Source organism: Dermacentor silvarum, chromosome 6 (assembly GCF_013339745.2).
Source record: "Dermacentor silvarum isolate Dsil-2018 chromosome 6, BIME_Dsil_1.4, whole genome shotgun sequence".
NCBI lineage: Eukaryota > Metazoa > Arthropoda > Arachnida > Ixodida > Ixodidae > Dermacentor > Dermacentor silvarum.
Window position 1 is genome coordinate 83975867 of NC_051159.1, and position 19701 is coordinate 83995567.

General features: G+C 46.2%; 1 protein-coding gene across 1 annotated transcript in view; it reads left to right on the plus strand.

Moving 5' to 3' along the window:
* The window catches only part of LOC119455692 (uncharacterized), a 101370-nt gene that overhangs the window by 35059 nt on the left and 46610 nt on the right, over positions 1-19701 (plus strand). Inside the window, exons 11-16 of the mRNA XM_049668957.1 lie at positions 305-469; positions 6686-6817; positions 7442-7681; positions 9606-9864; positions 11698-11851; positions 15527-16712. Of these exons, the coding sequence (XP_049524914.1) occupies positions 305-469; positions 6686-6817; positions 7442-7681; positions 9606-9864; positions 11698-11851; positions 15527-16712 (2136 nt within the window). The remainder of the gene's footprint in view (positions 1-304; positions 470-6685; positions 6818-7441; positions 7682-9605; positions 9865-11697; positions 11852-15526; positions 16713-19701) is intronic.

The following is a 19701-nucleotide window of genomic DNA, read 5'->3' on the forward strand; positions in this document are numbered from 1 at the left end:
TTACTTTCCTTTGTAACTAATAGTATAAATATCTGCATTGTACAGTGAAACCTCGCTGATACGATTCTGCGTAATACATTTTTTGGGATGATACCTTATTTCTTTTTTTTTTTTTCTGATTATGCAATTTGGTTGGATAATACAATGGATGATACGATTTTCGGATGATATGCTTTATTTTCCGGTTTCCATGAAGATCGTATCAACGAGGTTCCACTGTATTTATGTATATACAATGTGGCTGAATAGTGTATCCCATCTTTAACCTTCACATAACTTTGAGTTATCACATAATTTGCTGCAGAAGGACGTGACAGAAGCTGCTGTTGATCCTTTGGAAATAAAGTGTGATGACCCTATCCTGAGCCAAGCACTGGCTGAGGACAAGGACTATTCATGTGATTCCACTCGAAGTTATCGACACATCAATGTGGGCTACGAACTGTCAGCACAGAAGAACTTGGACCAGGTAATCCACGATTAAGCTTATTATCAGTTATAATTATCTTATTTCAGTGCTCTGACTGAGTGAGAAGGCACAATTTTATCGGCTGCGCCCACAAAATTGACTTGTCTCGTCCAGAACACTAAGATAGCAATGAAGCTCAAAGAATTGCCACCTCGGTGAGAACCTCGTCCAACTCGCGTTGCCTAAATTCCCAAATCAGTTTAGACTGATTACGTATTCTTTTTAGTGGTATGCAAATACCTGAATTTCACCAAATCAAATCGAATAGTGAATGTTCTAATAATTTGATTTGCGAATCAGATATCTACTTTTCAGATATTTGGTGTAGAGACCTGTGCAATAGTGCATGTCACATGCGACTAGAAGACCCTCTTGCTTGATGCTGCGCAAGCAAGTGCCTCACTTCGTTGTTAATGAGCTGCTCCAGCTGATGTGGTTGCACACTTGCCCCACCCGAAGGAGCTGCTGACCGAGGCCGAATTCGAACAGCGCAAATGTAAGCTTACTGAAGCCGCAAAATTGACAACATGCATCTTGGTCCCCACCAGCTAGGCGTGTGTTGGCATCTGGTGCTGCAACCAGTCACGCAATGCTTTGCATTACATAGATGTCAGCTACAGTAGTCTGCCAAACTTTGTCACTTTGGATCGTACATTTTCCCCATTAGTATGTTTTTTTTCTCGCATTTCTTTCCTAAAACGTATGAATGAGGTTCTACTGTACTATAGACCTACACCACGGCACTACGTCAGGAAAATGCGGTGGCGCTGTTGTCGGAATTTATTTTCGCATGGTAGGCACTCCGCCGCCGAGCCGCCGCTCGTGTCGCACCTACCAGAGCAGCTGCTGGGTTTCGCGGGTGGTTGTGCAGTTTCATGTGTGAGGTCTTTATTCTATGATCTTAAAACGAAGGAAATGCAGTATGTCGACGTGCTGAGTTGCGTCGAAATATGCAAGAGGCTAAAGTTTTCATAGGTTTTCTGTTGACGAAAACCGTCGCAAGCAATGGACTGCCACGGTAAAAAGTGGAAGTTCGATTCTCATACCAGATCATCCATTGCGCGCCAAACATTTTGTAACTGTTAAGCTTCTCTTATTTTGAGTGGCGTGCATGAGCCAACCAATGACCTTAGGGTCGTTATTAGCGTGTCATTACAATTTCTTGCCGCGCTGTGGGAAAGCTAGATTAGGATTAGCCTTAAATGTAGGTCGAGCGAGCAGATACCCCACAAAGCACATCACATTCAAATTTATTTTCATCTCAAAGAATTGAGCCACCTGTAGTGTAGATATCCTATCACACGTTCACATACGCAGGCAGCACATGCAGTCACAGTTGCGTTAATTGCAGTGCGGATGTCATAAACATGCCTGAATGTGTCAATTAAATTTCGAGCACGAAATATGTACAGGGTTAGTGCAGAGTTGGAGCGATCGGATGGCCGTGGCCTATAGGTCAGACTTCGCGGTCCGGCACAGCCGGCATCGCCGTCGGGATGATACCTCGCCAGTCCCATCACCGAGGCGAGCGCTTCTGTCGCCGCTCACGGCGACGTAGAAATCTGCTACAGCTTGTTTTTAACATGAAATAGTTTATAATAGAAAAAAATATCTCGAATTGGCGCGTGTTTCATAAAGCAGCGCCCTGTACTAAACCACTGGCGCCATCGGGAGCAACTGTCCGACGGCATTTCGTCTCGCGGACGGAAACCCAAGCACCGGTGGTCTCAGCGAGGCGGCACGGCTGGCTTGCAAGTATACTACGTTTCGTTTGCTAATCGCACCAAAGACACCGTTTGCTATTCGCACCAATTCATTTAAGCGCACGTTAATCGTGTTGTCAAACATAAGCGCACTATGATGAGCTGCAGACCAGATCGCAAGCGCTGTCGGCCCTCACTGCGGCGGTCAGCGAGCTAGGGCTACTGTCTCGTTCGGCCGTATTCCGATGGGGGCGAAATGCAAGAACGTTTCCCTGGGTGCACGCTAAAAAACCGCACGTAGTCAAAATTATACCGGCGCCCCCACTAACGTGCGCTTCACTATGAAATCGTGCTTTTTTAGTACCCTCCACCCCCAACCCATACAAAAAAAGCGCCAAAAAAAGCGCGTGCAAGCGGGGGCAGCGAAAGTGGGCGGAGCCTACGCGACTCGCTATAGGGGCTAAAATATATCGACGGTGCCTACCACTGTTTACAAACATAGTGTAGGTCTTTAACTGAGCTGTAATCAGTTCCGGCATACTAATTTTTTCTTCACCTTTTTCATTACCGCATTTATAGAAATCGATCAATTTGATAGGCAATTTTCTTACGCGTTGTTCAACATTTCCGGTGGAATTATACTACAGTCTACTTTCGTTACGAGAGTAGACTCCTAATCCGGCAGAAAATGTCCGTTTTATCCGAAGTCTGTAATAACCAAAATGCCTCACTTCTGAAACTTTGGTCGCGATGTCTAACATTATTGCAAAGAGTAAGTGACATACTTCCAAAATAAACAATTTAAAAGGGCGAAGCATCGATTGCGACAGCAAATTAGCAGGCAGCTATACGAAGTAAGGATAGTAGTTTTACCGGACATATAAACTTGTAAACATTCGCTGTTTAACTAAATTAGTAGACTAATGCCTAAGCACACATACTACAGCACAAGGTTGAAGCTACGGGAGCTAGGCTCAAAGTGCGTAGGAGGCGGCCATATTTAAATGCCGGTGGCGATATGGTAGTGCAAATTTAGGGTCGTACTCGATTCTAACACGCAGGCAATTTTTGGACCCGTTTTATCGAGAGGGGTAAAAGTCACACCCGCGGCAACAAGATCATCGGGTCGAGGGATGCAGGCCCACCTCGCGCACGCCCGCACGCACGCACACACATGTGCGCTCGCTCTCGCACAAGGAGAAAAATTTCCTTGCTCTCGCCTCGCTGTCGCCGTAAATTCGAGCGCAGCAGGCGCGCCGCTGCCGCTTCGCATTCTGCCGCGGCGGAGAAGGTGCTTCCGGTTGCTGCTTGCGCAAAAATGACGAAATTTGTGGCAAAATCTCTAAGTTCTCGACGGGGAAAATTCGTTATTTCGAGGGGGTCTCTCGCTGCCACTTCATTGCGTAGAGGTTTCAAATACATGTGATTCTATGGAGTAACGGTGGGGAATAGAAAAACTTCGCTATATCCAGGAATTCGTTATATGGAGGTTCGTTATAAGCAGGTTTAACTGTAGTGCCGGTAGAGTCGTGTGTGCTGTGCTTTCGACGTTTAGTTCTCAGTGATGCGAGAGATGGCACGGAGGTCAATTAACTCGCTGCTATTGCCGCGCGTTCTCATTCCAGCTTGTTAACACAAGTTTCCGTGGTCATCGAGCGAGATGTGTTCATGTTTACCTGTGCGCGCGTGACACCGTGCTCGTCTATTTAGTTAGTAAACGAATGTTTACAACTTTATACTACCCATTAAACTACTTACTTACCACCAAAAGTTACCACCAAAAATGAGCACATTTCTTGTGGTAACGAAAAAATTAAGAGTAGATGGTGCTGTATTTACCTTGATTTCCCTGTACGTAAGTTACTCATAGCTTGCTAGACTCTTGTTATGCAATGCTAGGAGACTTCCAAGCATGTGCAAGCACCATGTTCTTTTGCCCAAAATTTGTAAGCATTAAATTTTGCGAACATTTTCACAAAAGTATTGTTTATTTTGCATCTTTTCTGGCTTACCAAGCATCCTCTCACGGCAGCGGTGGCTTAGTCGTCACGTATTGTAGAGGTGTTATTCACAAACACAGCTAAACTTATTTTTCTCTTTAAGGTGCCTCAACGCCTTGCTTACATGTTTGGCCACGCCAGTACTAGTTAAATAAAGCCAATTAGCTTATGATGAGGGTTAACGCACCAGTGAGCTGAAAATGGCTGAAAGTTGGACCGCATAATAATTTAAAGAAAATTCTGACCTCCCCTGCATTTACAACGCTACAGGTGTCCCTCTATGTACAGTCATGTGGGCAGTGCGTGTCGGTACCCTTGACAGGGACGCAATGTTAAGACAGCTCCGCGTATTCATTTTTGTAGGGGTGGGAATCCTGCGCCAATTGCATCATTTTGATACATACACAAGTCCCTGGGCCAAACACAGCAAATTGACCGAAAATGCGCCTTGCTGCGCACCGCGAGTAGATTCATTCTCGGAAAAAGAGTGCAGCCGTTCACATTCCGCACACCCTGCGACGGCGCCTCCCGCACAGTTTCTCGTAATTTTCACACAATTTTCGTGCTTATAACACTGGACTTTTTGGCGCTTTCGGCAAGTGGCCGGCATGCACGCAGCCACTGGCGGCGGGGACAGCCGGGAGCCGCCGCTGTAGGAACGGCTAGGGCATGCCAGGCGGCTGTGGTTAGAGTACTAGAATACGGTTGAGTGGGCCGAGCGGCGCGGCGCTCCCTAACGGCAAGCGAACTAGATACAAGGGAGACGCGCGCTGCAGCGGGTTCAGCGGGTGGGAGTCTCTGTCCCCAGGGCCGCTTTAACATAAAACTATTCCAATCTCTTCTTATGCCGCCATGAACAAGGCATGGGCCATTTTTACCTATCACGAAGGGCTAATGACGGATTTGGAATAAAAAGGCGGTTTCTCCCGAAAGATGAAGCATTGATTACGATAGCAAATTAGTAGGCAGTAAGGTTAGCAGTTTTATTAGCCATATAAACTTGTAAAAATTCGCTTACTAAATAAATTAACAAGCATGGTGCAACGCACGCACAAGCAAACATGAATTAACGCATCTCACTCGATCATCGCGTGCACTCGCTGTCAAAACGCTGGAGTGAGGAAGTGCGGCAGCAGATGCGAGCGAATGGACCTTTGTGCTGCCTCTCGCCTTAGCGCGAACTAAGCGGCAAAAACGCAGCACACACGCACCTATCTGTCTCCATCGCAGATCACTTTCAAGATAGGGCCCGCGCGGCCGCGCTCAGCCGAGCCACATGCAGCAGTCGCCGAACTCCCACTCCCTCACCTCTCCCCGGTTCCTTGCGCACAACGGAAGACGGCACTCTTCCTCCTCGCTTTTCACCCTTGCGAGCGCTACCTATATTGAGCCGCCATAGTCGGCTCACCCTCGCACGCTTTCCACTCGTACATACAACATGCGGCGCGTGGCGATGATGCTATTGCCCTTGGACTTTATACAGAACATCACAGCGACGTCGGCTGTAGAAATGCGCCTGGAATGTCCATACATTTGATATCGCAATAAAAACAGATGAAAATAGTTTACGTTATACCACAAAGTTAAGCATTAGGTGCTTTGGAATCGGCCTGCAGTATAGGTATTATGTAGAAATGGCTTTTAATAAACCATAGTATTTCACAGCTCTGACTTCTCCCTTGTTGGTGAGTGGATTTCCAGGCACTTCACCGACACTGTCGAAACATTAAAAAAAAATTTATTTGTAGAGAATGTCTTGGGCTATTTCTAGAAATTTTGCACTTACCATTGCCAATGCATTTTTTTGTGTGTGTGTGGGTGTGTGTGTGTGATTCCTACTCCAATTAAAATTCTAAGGCAGTGTCAGGCACTATTACCAAAATTGGCATGCACTAGTGACTACACGGTTTAAGTATCAGGGTAATCTGCTTCAAAATTCAGCTTATGACATTGCTTATGACAGTTGCAGTTCAGCGCTTCTGTTGGCTTATTCTGTGTTCCGTCGTGGTTTCGAAGTGCGCTGCTATATTCCATTATTCCACCAAAATTTAGATTGGCCTGCTCCAAACTGTTTTAAAATGAAATTTTATCTGATTCACATTCCTCCAAAATGACTTTGGGCAGTCCCAGCCCTATTTTTGTTGTCTGCTACTGTTTCCCAAGTGCCAACTATGTGAAGTTTCACTGTAGTCCCTTGTGATCTGGCCATCAAAACGTGATCATGGAAGCCATGCTTTGGAGCACTCCCATAGAATGGGACAAACTCCTTAATAGGTCTGATTTGTATTTGTTAAACATAGCACCAACAGCAGGGGTAACACAGATATAAAATTAGGGTAATGGACAGCATCTTAAGTGTGCAAAGGTTCTTCTGCAGGTGTCTGCAGCTATTGCTCTTTGTTACATAAAATACAGAAGGATGAAAATATATTATATAAAAGGCTGTTTCCTTTAACACATGTTGTGCAGTGGAACGCCACAGTGGCATGTATTTTTATGCTTTCTGGTTCTAGGTTCTGGAAATGTGGTGCACGGCTTTTGCGCGGCCTTCTTCTGAATGGAGCCTTATGTTTCGTGATCTGGTGGAGTGCTGGTTCTTTGAGCATGTCAAGGTGGTTTGTGAAGTGTATGCTTCATCGTTCAGGGTGAGAACCTTTTGCCTGTTTGTTTAAAAAGTGTATAGGGTTTTCCTCTGGCAATGTTCTGCAGGGAGACTGTGCACTGCAGGATGTGCTTGAACCTAAATTTGGTGAAAAAAAAGTACTATATAAATGCTTGCTGAATACGCGCTATGCTGAAATAAGTGTGGAGTTTGCTAACAGAAAGTAGTGGTTTATTCGCTGCTGAATTCTTAAATTGGATGCCGAACATTGCAGTCCTAGGTGTAATCAACCATTGACTTTGGGATTGAAAGGTTGCCCTGGTGACACTGATAGTCGTTTGATGCTGGTAAATGTTGATGCTACTTTTTTGTACTTGATTCTGACATACGCTTCATCTTTAGCCAACATTCTTGCAAGACAGGTGCACGATAGGATCTAGTAATTTGCCACGTTGTTGAAGGCTTGTCGAATTGGTTACTGGAAATACGGATCATATTAAGAGGACATCCCTGTGGGCTTTCCTCCCCAGTCTTTCATACATTTAATGCAGTTAGCACGTTTCACTGTGCAGCATGTTGCCTCGCGCTTCTGTAGTGCGAGTTTTCGCTGTGCGTAGGAGATGACAAAAGTTGTAAACCATTGTGCACTTTCCACCATGGGAACCAGTTCTTGGAAGAGATCAAGGCTGCAACCCTGTGGTACAGCGTGGCCATGGACCGGAGCATGAACCAGGAGACTGTGCTGGCTGCCTCTTACCTCATCAACGCTCTGATCAAGGTGGGCCTGCTGGACGCAGCTGCTGATGTCGCCCAGCAGACTGAGGCCATGGCTGGTCAGCTGGATGAGGGCCTTCCACGGTTGCGGTTTGTGTTGGCGAGGGCGTACCTGCTCTACAACCAAGAGAAGGTATTTGTCCGACTGTCTTGTTCAGGCAGTTTCCTTTGTAGTATTAATCACAAAAGTTTCTATTTCTTTCATAATGGGAAGCATCAATTTAATTATCGCGTTTGGCGCAATATTATCCACAGGTGTTCTTGCACTGTTTTGCAAATGTTTACTGATATCACACCGGATACACATCATCTGATATCACACCAGATGCATATCACAATCTTCTTTCAAGAAGTAAACTTTATGTAGTGGCGACTCACCTAATTCCATCAAATTCTTGGCCATTCCCCTATAGCGGGCTTGGGGATGCGCAACTCTCGCGCATCTCCTGTAATCCGGCTTCACCGCGTGGCTAAGCGCCGGCGGCAGTCCTGGTGGTTGCGGCGCATTGCGAGAGATGGCGCGAGTGTGATAATGCTAACGCTACCGAACGGCGGGGTGACTTGGGAGAAAAAGGTCGAAGGCGCTTCCTCCTTGGCTTGGGATCGGCGACCAACACGCACGAACGCTTCGCGCGTGCGCCGGCCCGCTTTGCGGGACCGTCTCGCGAGGCTAAGAGCAGGACACCGGTATGGGCAAACATGGACCGTTCGAACGCGCCACCGTTCGCATGACCGTACACGTGAACGACTAGGCGATGGTGTCATAGCATAGGGCTAACATATTCGCTCGCTATCGGGTCGCGGTGAGTCGGACTTCCTTGATTTGTGGCGCGCCCATGTGAATGTTCTATTGGTAGTAATTCGGCTAGTGTGTATTAGTGTATGAAAGGTGCAATAAATGCCCTTTTGATTGTTTGCACTACTGTGTTGTCGTTCTTTTGTCCCAAGAGCATGTGTGAGACCCCACAGGGCATACACTGTATTTAGAGGCAAACCAACCAACTACGTACTGACTCTAGTCTGAGTCGCCTTCATTTGCAGCAGTTAGGCTCCCTAGTGGTAAATTGGCAAGACGTGGCTTTTGCTTCCTCCTCTCACCTAACCGACTTTTCACTTCTTACCAGTGGGTTTGCTTTAGTTTCTTTCACCTTGGTACTGGTTTATGGATAAGGTTTTAGAGTGTGGCATCGAGCAATCATAGCGCATTAGCCACTCGCAGCAGCTTGTGGCACAACCGCATTCACTAGGTGCAATCACGCCACCAGCTATTCTTTATTTTAACATTGGTGGAGTGGCTTAGAGGTAAAACCTTCGACAGCCAATGTGTGGGTCATTGAATATTCATCTGACAGGCTATGCCAGTAAAAGCACTTGTACAACATAAGTGTTTGCTTTTTGTTCAGGCGTTGTAGCAAAGTAGCTTTACAGCGAAGCTTTAATGGGGAGTTTTGAAGCTGTTTTTGTGCGATGGGTGTGTGGCGGCATGCTCGGTATCAATCAGCTATGGAACCTGCGTTGGAGTCTCAAATTATTGCTCTGAAACATGATTATCAATTTCACTGATTAAGCGCCATAGACAAGACAAAGGCAAGGCACGCACTGATCATCAATGACAGCTTATTATCAACCACTAAAATAAGTTAGCTTTCACACACCTCAAATGAATAGACACTTTCATTGCACGGTTTTATTAGTCAGTAATTCTAATTTTTGTTTCTTGCATTGTGTTTTACTGCTTCTATGTTGGAGGTCAGCTAGGAGTTAGTACTGCTGCGGTGGTAAAGAGCTGCCAGCAATGCAGTCCACGGGGGGAGCCCTGAAGCGGCCGTATAACTAGGGTGTCAGTGAGAACGTGCAGGCATTGTTGGTGTTGAATCATCCCTAAGAACAGCCAGCAAATAAACCCCTAGCACTTTTGAAGGCTGTGAGAACTCTTATACAACTTCACTGTCTTTGTTGTATCAGTTGATCAGACTAGCATACATCAGCAAATAATTATGCCACTTCAGCGTGCCCATGTTTCTGTCTCAAGAAACACTTCACCTCTTCCCCCTCAGTTCATCGAAGGCTTTCGGCTACTGGATCAGTTGCTCAAGCACCCGCTGCTTCAGAAGAGCAACAAGTCCTCCCTGCTGTTCATGGCGGAGGTGAAGCTTCTTGTCTGCAAGTACTCTCTCCTGCCTGCTGCAATAAGCAAGCCGTTCCATGCCGATGGGCTCCTCGAGTGTGACACTCCCGTCATCCTCGCCCAAGAGGCCTTGAGGATATCGCAGGGTGTCCTACACCACTTCACTGAAAACGTCAATGTAGAGCCATGTGAGTGCTCACATGCTGGATTTTCTGTTCTGTAACAGCTTTGCAGGCTGTAGCTAAGGGGCCATATGCTACTGTACACCTGCCAACTCTTCCAAATTTTTCTTAGCCCGTTAAGGCCCAAGAAAAATCTACGAGCCAGATTTTATTGACATTTTGGTACTCAATGATCCTTTGACACTGCAACTGTGTTGTGAAAGTTTAATGAATTGTGCTTCATTCTTTTGAATGCTACGATTGTGTACTTTATAAAGTATGCTGGGCCTTTATGAGGGCATAACCTGATGCAGATCATCGAAGATAAATGCTCTATTTTGAAACTTCTTAAAGGACCACTGACACCAAAATTTCAAACTCGAGGTGTTTTTGTTGTTCGCTGTTTCAGCATACATATGTACTATTGGTGTGAAATGAAATACGAACAGTGGAGCGCGTGGCCGGAGCATAACTGAAGGTATACAGTGCACGCTGTTATGTCATCGCCATTGACAGGTGTGCACATTCATTTTGACCACACTTCGTGATGACGCTCCCCATATACTGTAATATTTTCGTTGCTGTTCTGGTTCTCTTTTATTGAAGGTGTATATGCTACCTGTGTAACATACACATTAGCCTAGCGTACTTTATAAAGTACACCTGCATTCATTGTCTTTAGACGCTGTAAAGATGCATATTATATAGAATGTCATATGTTCATCACTTACACCATTCTTTTTTAAAGTCAGCTTCGAGAAACATATACTGAGCAGCACAAAAAATGAAGGTGCACGCATGTAGTAGAAGTACCTGGTATATTCAGCATTTCTCCAAGCTTGACCAGGAATAGATCAGATATCATGCAGCTGACAAAAAAACTACAATGTTATCGTCTTAGCAAGACCCTTAGCAAAATGGCATAATAAGAAAAACGGTATGTTTCTTCCTTAAATATTTACAAATGAAAATGGCGCTGTACTTTCAAAAGTAGACAGGGCACTCATGGGATAAATTTTACGAACTTGTGCTCATTCTAAGATTTTACAAATATTTCATCAAGCTTTACAAGTTCATGAAAAGTTTCGCTCCTCAGTCTCTAGGCCTGACCAACACCAGAGAAGTATTTCCTTCTGGCATGTTTGTTCAGACAAATTCCTATAGCAGGCAAAATTGGCTACAGCAATATCGCTGAAGAAGTCGCTGATCTAAACACAATGTGTTCCTTGTCAGCCTCTGCTCATCCAGATTTGGTGCTGCATCTAAAGGTAAATTACCGTTAATAAAGTGCGTATGTATCCCATAAAAGGTGTGCTCAGGACAAGCTTTAAAATAAATGTGTGCTAATCCTGTTAAACCTTTTACCTACTTAATAAAGTTTTTTCTTCCTCCCCCTTCTCCCGTGCCATGTTCAGGGGATTTTTGCAAATATTAAAGCTCGCAGGTTGGCAGGTATGCTACTGCCTCAAAGCACGCCATAAAAAAAAAAAAAAAAAAAAAAAAAAACGGGGTGAACCCGGACCTTTACAGACACTTTATAGAGAAACAGTTGCAGCTAGATTTGCGTAAAGAAGATATAGTATTAGCTTGAGAGAGACTTGGACATGTTTCTATAGGCTTATACAGGCTACCATGGTCTCAGTGCAGTGAAAAATTTTTCAGTATGATGTTGCTATATGTGGTGTGATCTACCCTGTCCTCTGTAAGGACCGCACCTTGTCAAAATTGCAGAAAAAAAAGTGCGGCCTTCACACAAATCTATATGGTACACTACGTCGTGGCATCAGCAAACTTGGTAAACTTGCGGAAGAACTTGTGAATGGCACATCTATTGAACAGCTGTTACTTTCTTCATTTCAGGTGACCTCCTAACAATGTGGACACTCGAACGAATGTTGCTGGATTCTGCAGCCCTTTTGGGACAACTCTACACTATTGTCGGAGCAGCTAAGGAGGCCTATGCTTTCCTCAAAGAATATCTTCGCAGAGCCCAAGTAATGGTCTCGGCAACAAGGTATACAGCTGACTGCATTTGACACTCTCATGTTACCTTTGCACCCGCCATGGTGGCATTGTGGCTTTGGTGTTGCGCTGCTAAGCCCGAGGTTGCAGGATCGAATCCAGGCCGCCGTGGCCGCATTTCAGTGAAGCCGAAATGCAAATACACTCGTGTACATTGCGTGCACATTAAAGAACCCCAAGTGGTCAAAATTAACCACTACGGCGTGCCTCATAATCATATTTTGGTTTTGGCACGTAAAACCCCAGAATTTTTGTATTTTTATATTTTAATTTTATTTTATGTTACCTTTATGTAAATTAAGTACTGAAAGGCAGGGACACCAAAATGTTGGTGGCGTTCCGTTTCTCAGCGTACTCTGCCTGGTACTGGTGTCTTATGAATCGTGGTGCAGAATTCATCGGTGGGAAGAGCAGATCTTTACTACCAAGGTGTTTACCAACCAGCAAGAACTCGACAATTGGGGTATGCCAACAAAATATTAGTCACTTAGCATTGCTGCAGCTCCAAAAAAAATTGGAAATGGACAGGTTTTTTTTTTTCTTTTTTTCATAATATTGCATTTCAGCATTTGTCACAAGGCCAGTTGCCTGTCAGGAGCAAGTAGTGGAATCGAGGCTACACCTACACAGGTGTTGAATTATGTGTGGCAGTCCAGTTGTGAAACTTCCAAATCTGTCCGAATAGACTGCAGGCTAACTGAAAGCAACTGTTTTGTCAAAGCAATTGTGCTGAAGTGCAGTATAATTGTTGAGTTCGGAGACTCCTTGCCTGCTTTCTGACTTACCCTAGTCTTCAGTGCTAAAAGCAAGGCTGCATCTGCATGGTGTCTGTGACCTAGCAGATGACTTTATGTGGAATGGCATGGGAAAATTAGTTTCTACACTGCCAGTAAATCCATATTATGATATCATTATGTTCTGCAAAAATGCTTGTCACGATAATAGTGTGCTGTACTTGACCATTGAAGAGGAAATTGCATGCTGTAAACTAAAGGCTTCCCCTAGGCAACTCTTCAAATATGCCTGCTGTATGCTTCTTGAGCAAAAGTCATGGCTTCTTGTGTACTGTAAACTGTATGCTAACTGATGCCTGTTTTATATACATAATTTCACTAATACTACTGTTTCCCGCATGCAACGTGGCAATAGAGCTATCCAATTGCTTTCCAAATTTATTTTTCAAATGGCAGTGTATTTGCCAAAGCTTGTGTTTTCAAGGAGAAAGTTCTACTTCCCATATTAAAGGCGCCCGAACCGCACCTCGGGCTTGGTGAAATAACGTAGTCCGTGGGTAGCATACGCTGCTGTGAACATCTCGGCCAAGTTTGGCTGTCGTACGCAATGCATGGAGCTCGCAAGTGGAGCGCGAAGCCACCTTTCTCTCAAATGCTCTTTTCAAACAAACGCCTGCTCCTCACTCTCTTCTGAATGCTTTATTTCATAATAAAGCGGATTCCCATGTGCGGCGCTCTTGGTAGCTGCGGTCGGCTATGCAGCGTAGATACCGCGGCTGCCGCGGGGTGCCAGCCACGAGTCCACTGGCTAAGCGCACTGCTGCTCACTGCGGACAACTGCGTTTGGCTTATGTTTAGTGCGTCGTAGGCACCAAAATCGGAAGCCGTGGCATCTGTTAACATTAAAATGAAATTTGAACTGTGCACCACAGTGACATTTGGAAGGGGGAGCGTTGTGGCCACGCCCCACTCTGCCGTAGCCTTCGCAGTGCAAGGCATTGAAGAAGGAACGGGAGCACAGCCGAGGCCGTGTCTGATTATCAGTAACTCCGCTTCTGCTGAACGCATTAAAGTACTTTTTGCGGCAAAGTATTTCTGAAATAGCCTATTTTCACTTCAGATACCTTTCTCCACTTCAATAAAAAGTGGTTCAGGGCCCCTTTAAGACATTTTCATGCTCAGTGGTCTCTTTATTGCCCTACAGTAATGCTCCATCACCAGTGCATTGTGAAGATACATCTGTTTGTATGTAAACATTTTGTAGTGAATTATCTTTGTTTACTCCTGTGTATGACACGCATATCTAACCAGCATGTGATATGCTGGGTGCCAAGGCACAGATGCATTCATAGAAATGTGCTATCAGACAAAATCGCCACATCCACAGCAACAGCTTCCACTTCTTCCATTCCTGTACTTTCTATAGACTTCAAGCCCTTTGTTTGTAAAAAAAATAAGAGGCTATTGGCAACGCTTGTGGGATGGCAAAACCTCTAATAAACACCATCTAATTAAGCCACAATTACGCATTTTGTCACCCACATTGAAATCGTGACACACCAATGTCCTGTTTTGTAGACTTTCTATAGGGCATACATATAGCTCAAAGAATTACTTGCCTACTGATGTCCAACCTCAGGTTTGTGGTAGATGTGGTTAAAGGCTGACTGTCCTCCACGTCCTTGTGGAGTATTGAGACAGAAGCTGAATGGAAAAAGCACTTTCTCCTGGCCTACCAGCATCATATCACCCTTTATCCGGCATTGTTCCTTGGCACAAAAGTTTTTTTAGATTAAAAAATCTGTAAATATCCTCAACAATGTTCTGCTACATGCCGTCAGCCCAAGACATTTGTAGTGCACCCTCTCACAAGGTGCTGCTGTGATAGTTTTTTTTTTTTTCTTTTATAGAGCACTGGGGCCTCCTGGCCCTTGCAGTTAAGGGTGTTGGGACTCGGGGTAGCATTTAGGCCGGTGATCCTTCAACCAGAGGGATGAGTACGTCCGGGAGTAAAGCGAGAGAAAAAAAGGGTTTATTCTACATATTTACAGTGGCTCCAAGTATCGAAGCCCACTCCATGGGGGAGCACTTTTAAAGTCTCAGCTCACTACATGTCTGAGCACGTATCAGAACACGTCGGGACACCACTGCACTCAAGGTGTCTCCTTATAAAACATTCGTCTTCCCTAGTTGACCAGACTAGGGAATCGGATGACCTTGGTGCGGCCAATCAGAGTGGTCATATTGTTTACAGAACTCCGCCTCTAATGTTGCACCTTCGAAGCAAGGACGAGGCAATCTGGAAATAGGGGGTTCACACTCCTTTCACGAAAATGGGTGACTTAGCTTCTTGCCCTCCGACGATCATCTTGCCAGGGTTGGGAGAATAGCCTTCGCGCTAATCCCCACTTCTAACAAACGGTGGCGGTTGTGCTCGGTCGCTTCTAAGTGAGCTTCTTTGTCCGAACGTCACTGCCGGTGTCGGGCCGCGTCACCAGGTAGGCGGCCGCTGATTAAAGGGCCTGCCTCGATGGGAAACAATCGAAGAATGCACCCTGCCGATTCAGGACGCAACAAGGGCCCTGGTTAGGCAGTAGTGCTACTGCCAACAACTCATTTTAGTATATTGTCCCTTTGTAAACATATATTTTATAGTCGCAGTACACCGCACCTACATTCATTATTTTAATACTCATAAATGTTACGTGCTTAAGCGACTGGTCTTTTGGCATTTTCACAGCCCTGTTTCACCTTTCAAAGTTCATTGTTCGATCTCATGAAAATTCACTGATAACCCATCACCACTAGCATGGCGCTCTTTGGCCATATCTGGCCCTTGTGCCACTAAATGCTAGTCATCATCATCACATCTGTTTGTATGTAATTTGAGAGAAAGCATCATTAGAACACCTATTCTTCTCCTCCTATTACAGATGTGCCAGGCTTGTGTTGCTCATTGCGAACTTGGATCTGCTGTGTGAGAAGCTGCATGACGTCAAACGCAAGCTCTCCAGTGTGGAATTCATGTTGCACTTACAGAACTTCAGCTGCCCAAATGAGCTCCAAGGTGAAGAAGCTGTCACTGAGACAAACATCGACATGACCGATAGCACAGACATCGGGGAAAAGACCTACGACAAGTACCCATGCCCCCCGCGTAGCCATTCCATGGCCATAGTGCTCTTCCTCAAACAGGAGACAGGGTTGCAGTCGCCGCCTTCGGTCCCCAGCCTGGACAAGATTCACAACACAAACTGCAGCTGCCAGTTGTGCGAGTTTTATGCAACCAGGCAGTTGTGGATCGAGCGTGACCTCCTGAAGTGCTTGCTATACACCACAGTTGGAGATGTCACCGCGGCCATCGGCGGTTTAGAGACACTGCTTGACCTCGTGGGCTCGCTACAGCAAAAGCTGTCAAAGGAAGTGGCCTCGGCGGCATCCTTCCTTAAGCGTCACCTTTCGAAGGCCTTCCTCTGTGCTCAGAACAGGAGTGTGGGAGCCTGGGGTGAGCTCCTGACCCTGCACGCCACCATTCTCCTGCACCTCTCAGAGGCTCACCTCCAAAGAAAGAGCTACCTGACATCGCTTGAGAAAGCGGACGAGGGCCTCAAGCTTGTCTCGCTTAATGACTGTGGCAACAAGAGCCATTGGAAGGTGTTTGCCAGCCTGGCACACCAAAAGGTTAGAGTTCTGGGCACCATGTCTCGCAAGAGCAAAGACTCTTCTGGTGACCTCAAGGGCAGCTCTCTGTGGATTGCCAATACCAACGAGCACGCCGCTGCAACTACCATCGTTGACATGGATGCTGTGTCACCTCCAAGAGGTTCCGAGAGGCGTACAGCGCCACTCAAGGTCCCAAACGCTCCAAAAGTGCGCCGAGACACACCTTTGGACATGTATTTGAAAAGCTTGGGCCGAGCTGAGGCATCGAGCACTGCAAAGAAAGGGAAGGGGAAGGAGGACAAGGCTGCGTTTGTCGTTTTTGACGAGACTGTAGAGCACAGTGTTGCGAGGGCTAGCAGGAAAGTGGGTGTTCGAACAAGGGCAGCTGCGGCTGCTGGGGATGCGAGTGACGATGTCAATGAAAAGCCAGAGGTATCACGTATGCCGAAGAAGCAGGTAAGTTTTGCTTACTCTCACCCTTTTTAATGTGGAAAGTGCGTGAAGTACGCTGAGAATGCTATCTATGTATGGTTGTATCTGACCGTTTTCCCGCCTGCCTGGGTCATTGGGTAGTCAGTGGTCGAATGGGTAGCACATTGAACTGCTGCCGAGATAAGCGTTCAAAACCAACCACTGGGCCAACTTGGGTCACTGAGCATGTGGCTATGTGTACATACGTGTCACTCTTCAACAAACCTCTTTCATGCCGACATGGGTCACTGTAGACGTGGGACTGGGTATGTGCCACTCGGTCTGGGCTGGTCTCTAATGAACCTCTTTGATGCCAACTTGGGTGATTAGGTATTTGCTACTGTGAATATGCCGCTCTACAATGACGAAAAAGATCCCTTAAATTTCCTCGAAGCTGAGTGAAATTGAACCCACATCACAGTGGTTCCTCAAGGACAACTAACCAATGCATTAGCGCATGGGTTCTCAAAGTGGGTTCCGCGGAACCCTGGGGTTCCGCAGGCCCCTGCTCAGGGTTCCGCGAACCACTGATAAATTTTCCGTGGTCCCGTGCTCGCCAATTAAGTGACTAAAACGGCGAAAAAGAGGTGTGCTCGATCCACAGAACTTCCATTACCCATGCCCGAGTGTCAAAAAGCACATCACAGCGCGTAACGGCAGTGCGTGAACTGTGCAATAAATCCGCAAGCAGCTTGTAACCACCCAACCTTCGAAAACGGGCAGCGCGCCTAAGCTTTCGCACTTGAATCTCGGAGGCTGTAACCTACCAACATGCGCATTTCTCCCATTTGTAGATAGGGTAGGTGCCGATAGCGTGCGCACTGACGTGTACGTCGAAGAAATAAAAGAAAAACGCGAAAGAGCAAAAACGGCGCTAGTGTCCAAAAACGACGCGGCGCAGTCCGCAGTCCGGTCGTACGCGATACGTGACTGACAGCAACGCCGGAACGCTTTGTGCTTATTTGTGCCCTCAAAGCCCTTATTGCTGCATTAATCCCCGCGCGTAACACCACGTTGGCGGCTAACCGCGTGCTTCCATAAGTGCGTAGTCGCCATCTGTGATCGTGTCGATAGCCACCACAGTTTCGTTCGCAGCGGTTGCGGCAAACAGTAGTTTCGTTTTGACTCGGTGCGCGCGTCGGCTGCGTGCCTTCATAACTGCGTAGTCGCCATCCATGATCGCGTCGATAGCGACTGCGGATTCGTCCATACTTGTTCTAGCAAATGGTAGTTTCGTTTTTACTTGGTGCGTGCGTCGGCCGCCTGCCTTCTGAACCGCAAGGTCGCCGTCCATGATCGCGTTGATAACAGCTGCGGTTTCGTCACCAGCGGTTGCGGCAAGCAGTAGTTGCGCTTTGACTCAGTGGAAAAATGGCGAAGATGAAGAGCACCGGCTACATCGCGATGGACGTACGATTTGTTGGCGACCAGCTCCCCAGCGAAAAAATAACCGGATGTGCGCGCGGTAGTGAAAAGCGTGTCTGCAGATGAAGACGCGCGCTGCGAAGGATGTTGCGAGGCCGTCGCCGCTGCTAGCCCTTAATCAGTCATGAGATGACAAGAATGTCAGCTTCCTCACTGCTTTTGTGCAAAATAGAAACAAGATTTGCGGATGCATTCAGTAAATAAAAGCATGTTGGCGTAGTAAGCATTCATTATTGTTTCCTTGATACTCTGTATAATTTGACATTAGTTTAATTAGGACATTTTAATTCGTTTATTTCGGGGGGGTGTTCCTTGGCACTGCATGGAGCTAAGCAGGGTTCCCCGGAACGAACATGCTTGAGAACCCCTGCATTAGCGGACTGCACCATGAATGCACTGCGTATGTGCCACTCTTCAATGAACCCCTCACCAACTGGGGTCACCGAGTATGTGCCACTGAGTGTGCAGCCAAGCTAGGGAACAATTGTGGGCTTCTCGGCAGTGCCACTAGATGGTGCAGCATGTCTAGAAGTGCAAGAGAGGAGCCTGGTTAGCGCATGACATGTCTCTTGGTGTTCGCACACACCGTGGCGCAATGCATTTTGTAGGCCATTCGGCAGCGCTAGAAGGCGCCGAGTGTTCATAGGGAAGCACGAAAGAAGAGTCCCGCTCCATTACACACCTGATACATAACTTGTTTCGATGGTGGCAATGCTTTGTTGATTCAATGCTAATGCACTAACGTTGACGGTCATCATTAGGCGGGTTCTGCAAGCAATTTCTTTTTTTTTTTCCCTAGTTTCTTTCTTTTCCTTGAATTATTCCAAGTGAAATATTCTTAGTGAACTTTACCGTCTTGTGCGAAACGTGTTATTTGATTTCATATTCAAAGCTGAATTCTTCCATATATTCATATTTGATTTGATTAGCAAATAGTCTCTTAGTACAGTTAAACCTGCAAAACTTAGTACAGTCGTGCGCAGCGTCTGGAGCTCGCAAGCAGAGTGCGAAGTCGCCTTTCTCTCAAACGCCGTTTTCAACAGAAGCCTGCTCCTCACTCTTTTTGGGATGCTTTTCCACACCATGTAGCATGGCCAGACTGGAGCATATCGGCGTGAGCACTCTCTCAAGCCCTGTCATGCGTAAAGCAAACGCTGCATATACGTACGCACTACAGTTGAAAGTAGCTGCAGTCTGCTACGTATCATAGATACCGCGGCCACCACGGGGTGCTGCGATGAGTCGTCTGGCTGTTTAGCTGGCTGAGCGCACTGCAGCTAGCTGAGAACTGTGTCTGGCGCAAGTAAAATGCCTATTTTGGTGACTTTTCTTATATAAAGGATTATGTATTTTCTCTCAGCATTTCATGCTTAATGCTTGTTAGGTGTCTTCAAGAGCCTCTTATCCCAAAGAAATTTCCTTAAAAATTCTCAAGTGAATATAAACAGTCCATAGTTATATTGCAGTTTTGATTGCAGAGCATCTGTAAAAATTGACTTAATTATTCCTGACGATCTATAATGTACTTCTGTGATCCTACCTAGCACTA